Below are 14,673 nucleotides of genomic sequence, written 5' to 3'. Positions count from 1 at the left end.
GAGCAAAGTATTTTAAGGGACCAAATCTTATAATCCAACATACCAAAAACCTGTAGTGTTCAGGAAATGCCCAGGGTATTGTGGATCTGTCAGTGAACTGTCTTGATAGACAGGGACACTCAGCAGTTGCTTTACTTTACGAGGAGTCTAAGATAACATCTTAAAAATGAAATTGAAGCTTCCCCATGCCAGGCTATTATACTAACATTATTTTTGCACTGAGTTATCTTTGTTCTGTATAGTGTTATTGAATAAATAGAAAGCATCCAACACAACAGCTTTCACTTCACTATTACCTGTAAACTGTGTAAGGTACGTACAAAACCATACACTGTTTCTGCTTGCAGTATGCTGCTTCTGTTAAAAAAAGGATATCTACATATACTTACACTTGAAAACATCTAGGCGTTAATGTCTGACAACTTGCAATACAGTACATCTTTTTGGCATAAAAGACTGAGAATTGACTAAGCTAGTCTTTATAGGCAGCTGTACTCTTTTTAGTAGAGCAAAATGACAGTGACGAACTGTTTCAATACAACTGAACATAATTACTATGCAGTTGTGTAAAGAAAGCTTATTCAAGGGAACCCTCAATCTTACAAGTTGAAATACATGAAGTGTGGTTCATGCCCTTACTCCCCTGCCTCCCCCTCTCCTTTCCCCCTCCTCCCTTTTTTTGTAATTACAGTAATAACATAGAATCAAGATTTTCCATGTAGACTCCCTAATTTTCCATACATTTCAGAACGGCTCTTGTTTAAGTGAACACTGAAAATCCTAGAAGTAGTAGTCATGGAAAGTACAATAACAGGCAGAACAATTTTTACAGATAAATAATAAACCAATGCTCCAGTAGCGTATTTAGCAGCTCAGCACAAACCAGCACAATTCAACTGTGAGGTGACTTAACAAACAAATCAAATCAGCATTTCCCACCACAATTCATAGCGTTTGGAGAGCTTTAAAGATATTGGCTGTCACTAACAGTAAAGTCAAAGCTGTATCTGATAATATGGATACAACAGGGAAATGTCTACATGGCAGTGAAAAGACAAGTAAAAGTAACTGCTTCCAGAACTCATTAATTTATCTGGAAACACCTGCAAAGTGTCTTATCTGTGTGAATAGCTTAAGAATACATTCTATTTGTCTTTCATTACAAAGGTTCCTTACCTTTAACTTTCTAACTGCATCTCTGACAACTTCTGTGCCTTTGGGCTGCTCTACCTCCGTGCTGCCAAGAAACTGAAAACAGCGCAATTGTGAGAAATAAGATAGGCCCGACAAGTAAATATACTTCCCAACTATTCCCAAATAATATTTTGGAAAGGCAATCATTTCAATAGTTATAAACATATCTGTACATAGCTATTTATAATCAAGAGAGCAACAAGAATTAAATTATAGTCAGACAAACAAGAGTTATTAAAAGCAACTTTTAAAACCATTTTATATATCTTGATCCTACAACAAGTCTTGAATTACAGATACCTTCTTCCATTGGGTAACTATCATTCTGGTAATCTCTCTTAGAATATAACGCAAACATACAAAAACAGGGATATAAGATAATTCCCATTGATCAAAATGGGACAAAGATTTGGGCTAGGTAACTAAAAATTACATACCATGGTACAAGACAAACTAAAAAGGACTGATTCTAGTCTTACAGCTGCTTGGTACAGTAATTTCATAGATTTAAAGAAAACAGGTCCTAACATATATTAAGGCTCAGAATCAAAGAATTTTTAATACAGGTTACATTTTTGTTTTTTAGGGGAAACCAAACATACACCTGTCAATACACAAATCATGATATTGCTACAGGATCTTACCATTCCTTATTTGTACTGAAATTCCTTTATGTCCTTCTGTGAAGTTTTGCTTGTTTCTACTAAACTTTATGAACACTGAGATAATCCAGCTCAAACTGCATTTGTTTGTGTAATAATTATGGATTGCCTACTTGATTTCAACACTGAGGTACACTTGATTTAGTCACAGCAGGTACCTGTAATATGCCAACATAATGCTAGCAAGAAAAGATGAATACCCTTTTTTCCCTGAAGTATACAAGTTTCTGCGTGACATGATACAGAAAGGTTTTATAACTTTTAATTCTTAGCAGTTTCAAAAGCAACTTGAGTTTGTCAAGCTACAGATGCTTTCAACACTAACTCAAAAGTTTTTTTTTTTGTTTTTTTTTTTTTTGTTTGTTTGTTTGTTTTTAACTTTACTGACAGCCTATATGCTCAAGCTGTACACTGGCAAAGAAACTTTGCAGCTCTACCAATAATTAAGTCTTATTATCAATTTGCTACTGACAGAAATGTGTTGTGTCACCTTGAATACAACAGGGTGTAGATCAAAACCCAGTGATACAGGCTCATCTGCTGTCAATGCTCCCTGATATTGTAACTTTCTAGTTAGGAGACCAAAATTTTCCAATAACAAAGCAGAAATCTCTATTATTGATTTGTTGTCTTTTATGTAACAACTCCAGGCACTTTAGTTAAGGGATGTGTTCTTCCCTGGAAGAGTGAAAGCTTCAGAAGATGTATATAGAATAAAAAATGATACCTGAATTATGGATACTACACGTGACATACAGACATGCATATTTATACACCACACACTTGGCACAACATGAGGCAAAAGTGTAACTGCTGTAGGTTTTGTGACAAGGCAGGGCTGAGGCATTCCTATGTTATATATGCAGTGCAGGAATCCTGCATAAACAGAGGAAATAACAGCTGCAGATGTGGACAATGCTCAGATGAACAGCAAGCAGAGGTCCCTGCTGTGTGCAGTGAGGTGGAAAAGCGTACTTCAGCTTCCTCCTCTTTGGACAGTTTTGAAACTGGCAGCTCCAGGGGCTCCATCAGTGTGAGCAGACTGATACTCCTCAGTATGCACTGTGATTGTGTCGAGTGCCCTTCTAGATGTCCTGGAGTAGCTGCCTCGCCTGCAGCCCCTTCCCTCATTTCTGATCATGAAGGGGAGGGGGCACTTGATGTCTAAGTACAGAGAGAAACTGCTGAAAGCACAGTTTGAAATGACTGATAAACCCCCCAAAAGTACATACGAATTGCATTTGCTAAATATGTTATGAAAGAAATCACCAAGACTTGAAGTATATGGAAACATCATGAGCATTATATCAATATTTATGGAGCATAATGTCACTAGCCCAGATTCTCCCAATCATTTGCAATGCCCTACCTTCCAGATGAACATTCGTTTTGACATTAAACATTGCTACTGAAATTTTTAATACACTCAGCAATTTGAACTTAGAATTACAGCTTGCATTTTACAAACTGTGCAGCATAGGGAAATACAGCAAGATGCATTTAATCTATAAATAGAAAGGAGATTTGTAGAATTACTGTCAATATCACTCAGAGGTGATGAGACCATACATTCTATGGGTTATATGGTTTGCATGTGATACATATTTGTATGTCTGTTAACTGCAGTTCTACTTTTTATTCTGAATTTTAGTCAAAACTGCTTACATTTCAATGTCTGACCTCCATATTTATTTTTTTATTTTTTTTAAATATATGGTAATCAAGAGAAAATCAAGAACAAATATTCTGAACATCTGTATTAATAGGACTGATTTATTTTGGGGCAAAATATTAGCAGAATTTCAAATCAAAGCTACTTATTTTCTAATTACAATAAAGTATGACTATACAATATAAGCTTAACATATAGCTAACATTAACTAGAGACTCTTTACTGCATGCTGTTTCATCTACTTTGCACATTTTCTATGTCATCTGCCACACCACTGCATTTTTTTCATATTCCTATTCCATTTTTCAATTCCTACGGCATTACTCACAGTAGTTAAGCAAATGCATAAACTGAGACTTTAGATGACAAGCTCAACAGCATGAAGGCCACTGTGTTTGCATAATCCCAAACATAACTGATGCTCTGTCACCTCTGGGACTTCAAATATAATAAATAACTAATTCATCATCCTCATAAATCTGGGAGATGGCTATTTCCTTACTGTCTTTTCAGCAGATTTTTATCACTGAATCTCACACGAACACACAAAGAGAACAAAAATATGTTATATCTGGAATCCAGTACAGTTGTGGCATTGCAAGTATAAATGTTCATAGTGGAAGAGGTTCTAGAAGAGAAACTTCAAATCAAAGATGATTAATATTCGACTCCTGTTTTCAAGATGAGGGTCCTTTCGGAAGCAGGTCTGTAGAAAGATGGGTACTTGTTAAGTCACTGATTGCTTTGGTCCCTTCAGGTTCTGTCCCACAGCTGGCTCTGCAGAGCCATCTGACAAGGAACACCACCACCATGAAACATAACTATTCCTGAAAGTCAAGCTATTACTACTCCTACACTTAATATAATTGCTGAGTAGAGAAAATAATGTAGCACTTCTCCTTCAAATCATTCAGTATTAACCCTAAATGACATTTAATAAGTGCATTAATTTCTTAATCATTCGTTAACATTAAATACCTAATACAGGTTAAAATATTTACATGTGATTGTGTTAGAAATGTTTACTCTTCGCAAGTAGTAAAAGACTTCTTCTTCAAGTTGGTGCACTCTGTGCATAATAAGCCAATTCAAACAGAAAGGCTCAGTAAGTTAGTCAGATGTGCCACCAGACCCATCTCTGTAAATATTTATGTATTATTAAGTTTAGCGTTAATGAGGTGTTTTACCAGAATCAAACCAAGTTCCATTTGAATTATTTAAGAAGTTTAAAGCTCATGACATCTAATGCTCTTTATAAACATATAGCAGACTGGGGCATATTAATTTCCAAATTACTATTCATTTTTCATTGCAGTCTGCCATTCTTCCAAACACATTCCCTACAAAACTGAAAAAAGTCTAAGTTTGCAATACTTATTCTGCTCTCACTTGCAGCTGGTTATAGTCAGAAGTAACTTCTATGACATCAACAGATCTTATCAGTCAAACAGTTTAACAGATTTTTTTTTAATTTAAAATATATAAAGGCTTGTTTTTCCCTTATTGATGCTTGCTATTAAGAAAGTGAGCTTCTGAGCAGCCACACACAAGACAAACACCTCAGATCAAATTCATTATAATCCAGTATTAGCAGAGGACCAGATGTGCTTGCTCCACATACAAAGATTTGCAAGATAGTGCAGCTGTGGAGAATTACTGGGATCTCTTTCATCTTATTAGAATCAACAGAAGTTTTATCATTGACACTAACTGGAAGAATAATTCTGCCCTGCAATGGCCAGGAGGGTTGTCTTATACAGCAAACTAGTAAATAGACCCCTTGTGGGTAATCAACTCCATGCAGAAGGAAGAGTTGAATGAAAATTTTACTCTATATTTAACTTAAGCAAGACACATTTTGGTTCAATTCCACCATGAAATTATTAAAAATGCTTTTTAAGTTGTACTTTGGTTGGAGAAATTATTAAAATAATAGCCATTAATAAGGTCAGGTGAGTTAACACTTTTTTTTTCCTTGCCATTCACATGACACTCTCCAGTAATTCTTCCCCATCAGCTTAGATTTTGTCTCTCAAAATTACACTCATTTCAACATTTTCACACACAAAGTCTATCCAGGTGCTTTTCTTCCAAAATTACAGGGAATTAAAACAAAACAAAACCACATCCACCCTTAGGAAAAACAAGTTTTACTGGAGTCAAAAGCATCATTAAAGAAAATACTGATTAAGAAATAGTTTTAGGTGCATTTTTGAATATGTATATAGACTTCCACTTTTCCAGTAGAGAGCAGTGTAGGATATATTAGTAATAAAACGTTTGTTTTCTTTTGCCATCCCGTTTCACTTAAAAACAAACAAAGAAACCCTACAGTCTTTCATAGCGACACATTTCTTTATGACCATGAAAACCTTGAATGTGAAGAAATTTTCTCTTACACAAATTTATATGCCATTAAATGAAAAAAAGTACTTACTGAATTAATACCGTAAAGAAAGGGAGAATAAGTAATGCAAACTACTGGATACCTGCTGCCAACATTTGACAAATTAACTTCACTGCAGAATTTGATGGAATGCTTATTTACTGATTAAAGGAAAGCAAATATATCCACATTCTAATAGCAGCAGAATGACAGTACACAATAAAGAACTAGGATGAAAAGAGCTGGGAGACCAGTTCTTAATCTATACAGAAAACGTACAAACAATGTCTAAGCTGTTAATCATACCCTAAGATATGAACAATTTTTGTTCAGACTTGCATACATGCGTCTTCTCTATCAAACAGAAGTACATGGAATACAAAAATGCCCATCTCTTCCAATTTTGGGTTCCTTCTCTTCCCACTCCCTACGTTCAAGTTGTCCCCCTGTAACAGTGTCCTTAGTTCTCTGCCGGTTAGAGTCTTTGCCAGGGTACAGAAATGTTTTCATTTTCACCTTTGGGGATCTACACGTCTCTAGCACACCTTAAAAACAACTATCTGTCTCAGACGTGACTGCTGCTCAGATGAGATCAGAATCAAATGGACCACATGAGAGTATGGAGAGAAATGTGCCACAGACATGAGCACATTTATCGAATAACCCCTGCTCGTCTGACATGTAACATTAGGCATAAATAGTGACTCTGATAGAGGAAAAACATTTTAGGCATTTTTCTGAGAGAGTATTCAGGTACTATTTGCAAAAAAAAAGACATGACTGCATGACTAGAAATATATAGAAAAAATAAGTGTCTTTTAATGAAAATTAAATATTACCAGGTATTTCATCTGTCCATAGGATTAAACCAAAAGAGTGATACAAAATATAGGTGAAAATGTTTAACGCAAACAATTATAGCAAATAAATATAAATAAAAACATTGATAAAATACTAAAATGTTGACAAAAAAATACATCATCAGAGAAACAAGCCTAAAATGATTAGATAACCTTTAAATACAGAATCTTTGGGACATAGTGATGTAAAACATGCCATGCTTCATTTTAAGCAACCAGCAAGCCCTGATGGTTAATTTTCTCCTATTTTCTAGTAGTGTAATAACTAAAAACTCTTTACTAACTAATGTGTAAGTAATCATCTCAGTCTTTAAATTTGACGCAATGTACAAATAATGAAGAATTTTATAACTACAGCTTAATATCACAGAATCACAGAATTTCTAGGTTGGAAGAGACCTCCAGATATGCCGTTGAACAGCTGATGGACATATATAATACAGACATTTATTGGAGCTGTTCTTGCCAGGAACCAGAATGTTGGAAGCAGAAATATCTAGAGATATTCTGTTAAGGATGTGTGAGGAACTGAGGATATTAGGCAGTCCTAATCTTGCCTGCACCTGTCTTCTGACCCATGGATAGTTCTAATGAGAAATACATCTCTTCTCACTGAGAAGAGACTTAAAGCCTGGTCCAAGTAAGCTAAATCCAAGTAAGCTTGGTGTAAATTTAAAGGCAAAAACTAACTGCACCAGGTTAGATTCCTCAAGTGCCACTGCATTTTAATCCACAGCTGCAAGAAGAGGCAAACACAACAGGAGTGGAAATTCTATATTAATATAACCAGTGTTTTTGCAAGCAGAACTTCAGGAGAACAACGGAAACACTTTGTAAAAGATGAAAGCTTCTCCGAGGAGTCAGCGTGGTAATCTGCTAGGAAAGCTATCAACAGGGATATATTTGAAACCAAGTCAGATTGCAACACCGTACCAGAGATGTTCTCTGCATAAAAACATCTCATCCTAAAGGTAAAGGAATGTTAAGATACAGCTGGTACCTCCACATGGAAGATAAAAGCAGGCTGGAACACAGAAAGAAAGCAAAAAAGGTAAAAAGCTTATCTTGTCAGGACTGTCACTGTAGAAAATAACAGCCATACAAGAAAAAACATTCCCTATTTTTTCAGTCCATCAATCTCTACAGAGTGCTTCAAAAGCGTGTATCAAACTATATCATGCCTGAAGAGCTGTCAGGCTGAATCTGAAGCTTATAACGGAGCCGAGGGGCTGGGGAGGGCTGCACACTGCACTCCCCTGGCACACCCCATTATCAGCTTCCCAGATTTTCGCCAGAGGCAAAGTGAGAATAAATACAGCTTCAGGCAGATTTACTTCCTCCTCAAACTGGAAGAGGAAAAAGCAGTTCTTTACCTCTGCTCTGCAGACCTGTTCGGTGCAGTGAAGGATTCACTGCTGGTCCAAGTGAGCTCTACATTAGTACCCAGCAGGAGCACACGGGCAGCAGCAGGGTCATATGAATAGCCCTGATGGATACTCCAGGTTTGAGCAAAGAAGTGCAAGCTCAAGTAATTTTTAGAAAATGTATAAAAAGCTGTTGCTACGTGGGAAAAGAGCTTAAAAGGGAAGATTTTAAACATGCACAAATGATTGCATTGAAGGTCTGCTTTTCTTTTAAGCACATTTCCCATAGCTGGTATATTAACAAAACAATATAAAAATCAAAGAGAATATTTCCATGAAAGGAAAAAGGGAAGGGACAAAAGGGAAGGGGAAGATGGTAGAGTGAGCAAATTTATCTCTGGAAGAAAATCATTTCTTATCATATATTTCCTGGTTGTGATTGGGACATGCCTTCTTCACATGTGCTGCACTGTCATTACATTTCACATGTAAGAATCCTTTGCACAGAGACTGGATAAAATGAAGAAGGTAAAAACAAACAAACAAAAACCAAAACACTCCCAAACTTAGTTTGGGAATAATTGGGATACACTGTGTCTCCAGTTTTGGTCTTTATACATCAGAACAAATCTGATTTGATTTTTTTTTTTTCTAAAAGGATCCATTCACTCATTTTATTGCAACAGGTGATGTCTGTGGATAATCCAAAGACACCAACTTCAAGCATAATAGCTCCTGTGCTTCAGTACAGAAACTATGAGCACTTTACACAGACATTCATCTAATGTCCTTGAAAACAATGACATCACATTTGTATCTTCATATTCTCCATTATTATTCATCAGCTCTGCAGAGCCTCCTGTGGAATGTCATTGTTACCTCCTGGATGTTTTAGGATAACTAATAAGAAAAAAAACCACCAGCTGAGCATATCATTGACTACTGCGATCTGGCTTAACCCCTTTATGGTCTGTGAGTCGCTCCTGACTTGTCTAGAAAATAACTGAGCCATCCCTGACTAGAGACACTCAATATCTCCAGCTCCTGCAATCCTCCATTGTTACTGTCATACATGTATAAGTTCACATTTCATTTAATCTCTGACCTTCAAGAACTAAAAGAACTAGCAACTCTGAATTCACTGTCAAAAAAATATAGCATCTCTTTCTTCATGTAAGAGTTATCATTACTGAACAAACATTCAGTGATGGTGATTATTCAAGCAGACTTTAATTCTGTTCATATGGTTGCACAGAAAAGGATACTTGAACACTCACAGGAATTTTTCTTTGAAGGTACCACATATCCAGACAGGGAAAGAGAGAACTGACAAACTTGGCATTTCCTTCAGAAAGGTATATTCTGAACACGAAGCCTCTGATACTTGGTCACCAAAGACATAAAATACTGCTGAAATGCCTCAATTCTGAAGTATTCTTGACTGGATTATTGCCAGTGCAAAAATATTTACATAAACCTTTTTATCATTACTAGAAAACTACCTTGACTGAAGAGTCTACCTAAAAATAATTCATATTCAGTATTTCCAACTTCAAACATTCAGCCTAATAAGAGAATAGGCAGATTTTCAGCTTTACAAGCCCGTGATTTACCAGCCCATGATTCAGCTTTTTCAGTATTTTAAACTTTCAAATATTCAGCCTAATGAGAGAAAAGGCAGATTTTCAGCTTTACAAGCCCCTGACTGGACAGTAGACTTAGTTCTGCACCACAGGAATTGGATTTGACTGAAGTGTCATTTCTTTATGGAAGTTGGACTAAGCCATCAAAATTTAATGAAATGCTCTTTTTTTTCCCCCCCAACACAACAGAGATTTTCAAATATCTTAATATAAGGAAGTTGACGTCTCGTTTGCATTTTTTTCATAAAGGAGACTCCAACATAGTGATTTAAGTGAATTAACAGTAAGACACAACTTCAGCAACTCTTATATTCCACTCTTATGTACTGGTGTAGTACAAATATTTCTGTTTACAGATCCCTTTGCAAAGATATCCAACATACCGCTAGAAACCTAAGAATGCAGAAACCACCTTCCTCTAACCCCCACTTAATCACTGCAGATGCTAACCAGCAACACTGGAAAGCCTAATGGGAACTACACTGCACCACAGGGTGAAAAAATATTTTCATTGCTACTACTTGCAAAAAAAGACTAATCTACGCAAACTGAAGTTACAGTTCATTTTCTTTAGTATTCCCACAAAGCTAATAGAGGACCGCCCAAAACAAAGAAGAAAAAAAAAAATACAACAAAACAGTGAAGAACAAACTAACAAAAAGAAAACCACAATCTAGTACAGCACTATCATTAAAAGAACAGTAAGATGAAGACACCAAGTGGTGGTGTTCTCACAAATTTCTTGGCAGTTATCAGTATAACACCCTGTATACAACACGCAAAACTGCTGTCCTAGTTTTGACTCTGCTTTGCCCAAAGTTTCAGCCCCCTGGTTTTCAGAACACCACTGTTCCTGTAAATGTAGCACACACTGGTCTGCTCTGTGTTAGCATTCTGCAAGTAATTTAGGATTTATTTTTTTCCCCCCACAAAATATAGCAAGTTACAGCTTGAAGCTGATTTATTTGAGCTCCATCTGTCTTGCTGACTTTGCTGTTGCTGCAAAATATTCAGGCTAATAAAGCCTCCCTAAAAATAATGAAAATTGAGCTGAGCTGACAAAACACCATTATGAAAAAAACAAAATATGTTTTCAATATCTGATAACAAAACCTATCTGGTTTTGCCGGTTTTACAAACTAAATCTCCTTTACCAACAAGATGAAGCTCAGTAAAATTTGGAGTATTTTCATTAACTCAGAACATCATTAACAGAGCCAGTTGAACCAGGGGTGCATCTCCAAGCCACATGAGTAAACAGGCCATGACATCACTCAGAAAGCAGTTGTTCCTTCAAAGAGATATTTCCCAGATGATTTCACTGTTAGGCACGCATTTAGAGGAACACAGGCTTCACATTCTTTCTTTCAAAACAAGATGTACGAGAACAAGCAGGAGTTTTCACGTGCCATTTCAAGGTGGGATTGTGCAATTGTAAGTGCTCAGCTGGCAATAACTGCTTCCCATTGAAGCTGGGACACAAAATCATCACAGATGTTGTTCAGTGTAAATCAGCTCTACAAGATGCGGAAGAAATTGTAATGGATTTTTTATACATATATTAATAAAGACAAACAGAAAGTATTGAAGCTACTCTTTTGTAGTGAAAAATATTAACGACATCTTACAAAAGCAGACATAATGCCACACAATTTTTCAACTTTTGTGAATGAAGTTTATTTTTGTCTAAACCCATTTCTACCTCACTTGTCCATCACTAACATGATACAGTTGAACTTGCAGTATCACACACTTGCCATGGCAACATGCGATGATACCATAGACACAGAAACAGGAATTCCCTGTGGGATAAAACAGAAGTCACAGTTAGGAACAAAACTCTCATTCAAACACAAATGGCCTTAGTAATAGGAACAAGTAACTACTGACCATTACTCTTGCTTTATTAAAGTCCTTTTCCATTTTATTCATATGGAATATGAAGTTGCCTATTTTAAGGATGTTGTATGTCTTCTAAATTAGGACCTCTAACACTGTGAGCCTTACTGTTCCACAGATGAAAAGAGACGACTCTTACTTTAATTCTTGATTCATAGAAACACTTGGCTGTCAAGCAGAGACCAAGCAAGACACCAGAAAACTGATATTTTGGGGAAAGAATCACGAATGCATCGAGCCAGTCATTTAGCACTGGAAACTTAACAGTACTTTCAAGGATTATTTCATACTACAAAAATTTTAAATATAATCTGAACATTTATGAATCTGAACTCTCATTACCACAGATCATCTGCTCTTTAAAATCTAGTGTTATAGCTATAATTTCTCTAACAAATACTTTTTTATACATACGTTCCAAGCAGAAACGTGACTCCAAGGAGAAAATGGACACCACAGGACAAATATTTGTAGATAAGTATATTAACAGAAATGCGAACCAAGAATTAGCTTTGGGTAGGTTTCATGTTGTTTATGTCATTGTTTTGTTTGTTTTCTATACTGTAGTTCCTATACTGAGAATCACCATATGAAAAAAATAAACAGCCAACTTATTCTTAATAAAGTAATTTCAGTGCTGAAAAACTGAGTCAGTAAAATGTAATTCCTAATCACATTAATAATCTTCATAGATGTGCTTAAATAAATGCACATAATTTAATAGCAGTATTTTGACATAAGTTGCCAAGAAAATGTGTTTTCTGACAGAAAAAATATATATTTTTTCCCTTTGCTCCTAAAAAACACTTCATAAGCCACATCTACTACCCTAAGACTATTGTTAATTTTATGCAAATGACATCTGTATTGTCTTTGTGAGTCACCAGATCCACAGAACACCCTCAGAAGTTTGAGAGAATTGACTAGGGTAGCCAAGTAAAAATCAGGTGAGCTGAGTATCTGTGGGAGTTGAAGAGGGAGAAGCTCCATGAGCAGAGGAAAAAAAAAAAAAGGTAACAAAGCAGACCAACAATTGTGACACCCCCCAACCTCCGAACAGCATTACACTTGAAGCTCTGAGAAAATATCTTAAAATTAAGTGGGTATCTTGTGGGAAAAGGGACAGGGAAGCCGGCACAGATTTTCTTGTATTGGTTTAGTTACATTGTTATATTGGATTTTTAATTTTTTTTTTTTCTTCCTTCATGTAACCAGAACAGTCTTCTCACAGCTGATAATTGCTTTATACACTTGTTTCATGTAAAGGATGGTCTTTGTTTTATTCATATGATCTCACATTAAAGCCAGCTATAAAATCTACGTACAGGGATCACTATTATTGGACACATGGCCTTCAGTACATTCAAGAATATCAGTAACCAGCAGTTTTTCCAAACCTAGCTATGAAGAGAGCTATTTAATCCAAGATGCGGGTAAGAGACTTCACTCCCTTTTTACTCTACCATTCCAGAGATGATTGAAAAAAATTTGCAGAGCACTACCTAAATATAGAAAATATTTTTCTCTAAATAATATAATTTATAGGGAATTTGATTTTTAATTAGAAAGATTATTTTTACAACTGCAAAAATGTTTAATAGTGACATATTCAACCTGTCAGCATGAAGTATGAAGTATGAAGTGAAACCACCGTCACCTAGACCTTAACATCTACTAACTTGAAGATTGATACATAGATGAGACGGACATCTCAAATGAACTATTCAAAAGAGCTGGAAATTACTTTGTATGTTATTTTACAACAGCAATTAATACAACTCTGTAATGTTATCTGCCGCTTATTTCATATAAAATATTATGCTTGTCAATAAAAAGAGCTATCTCCTGGCGCTAAAATAGTAAAATTAATCTTGTCTAGATCATTATAGTGATTCTCCCATTCTCAGCTGAATGCAAAATAAGACAACAATGTATTTTAAAAACAATCATATAAGGATTTAGTTTTTAAAGTAGCCACATACTCCTTTTTACTAAGAGACTAGATACTGAGAATACATTTGGTCTTGAGCTCAAGGCACTGAAGTAGAATTTAGAATTTGAGATCTGATTAAAGAACAGTCATTTGGGACAAATTTGCAGAAAACATCCAGTATTATCTCAGTTCCATATCTTTAGGGTAATAATTCATCCATTTCTTGTCTCCATTATAGTTTAATTACTCTTTCTGAAGAGTAAGCTCATTAGAGGTAATTCCAAGGTGTTCTGTCACTTACTTCTGAACTTTGATCTATGATTATTTGCATCACGGTAGCACCTAGAGGCTCCATCTCATTATTCTAGAGGGTGCACAAACAACAAAAAGATAGCCCTTAGCTTCAAGGAATTGATGATCTAAGTGAACTGTGATAAATGACAATAAACTCTTGGAAATGCACAGCATAATTTCAGTTTGTACCTCTGAGTGCTACTAATAAAAATCAATGTAAGACATTGAGCCACATTCTTCCTTGTACACAACATTCTAATAGCTAATAAAAATACAAGTAAAAAGCTAAAACTAGTATAAAACGAACAGAGCGCTCTCAAATTTTAAAGACAAAAAGGATGCAATCGAGACTTGATTTTCCCACCTTCCTCAATTCCAGGGGAAGATTGCAAGCCCCTGAAATATGGTACAAAAGAAGGAAGGAGAATTCACCTGACCACATATGAAATCAAGACAGCTTATACCATGTAATTTAGATGTCCATTACGTTAAAAATAATAATAAATAAATATTCAAAAAAATCCCCAGAGCTGTATCTATGTTTAAACCTCTTAAAATTGGTTGGAACATTAAGTATGCACATGCAATTTAGGTGAATACTTTTCCATTTTGAGAATGGTTTGCCTCTAACAGTTGCAGTTCCTCAAAACCTCATGTAGTGCAAGTTGGATATGGCCTCTGAATGTTGACTATGATGACCCAAACATTCCTGATTTTAGTGGATTTCCAGCAACGAACCTATATTCTGGAGTAGACAACTTTCCTT

At 35.7% G+C, this 14,673-nt stretch overlaps 1 protein-coding gene across 4 annotated transcripts in view; it reads right to left on the bottom strand.

Moving 5' to 3' along the window:
- GULP1 (GULP PTB domain containing engulfment adaptor 1) overlaps nucleotides 1–14,673 on the bottom strand; it is a 149,043-nt gene that overhangs the window by 39,136 nt on the left and 95,234 nt on the right. For 3 of the 4 annotated variants that reach the window (XM_068686483.1, XM_068686482.1, XM_068686485.1), the window contains one exon: nucleotides 1,177–1,248. The exons of the other annotated variant lie outside the window; for it this stretch is intronic. In XM_068686483.1, coding sequence (XP_068542584.1) covers nucleotides 1,177–1,248 — 72 coding nt within the window. The remainder of the gene's footprint in view (nucleotides 1–1,176; nucleotides 1,249–14,673) is intronic. 4 annotated transcript variants of the gene reach the window in all.

This window comes from Anas acuta, chromosome 6, assembly GCF_963932015.1.
Source record: "Anas acuta chromosome 6, bAnaAcu1.1, whole genome shotgun sequence".
NCBI classification, from domain to species: Eukaryota; Metazoa; Chordata; class Aves; order Anseriformes; family Anatidae; genus Anas; species Anas acuta.
The sequence above is the reverse complement of the archived record's forward strand: the minus strand, read 5'-3'. Positions and strand labels throughout refer to the sequence as shown.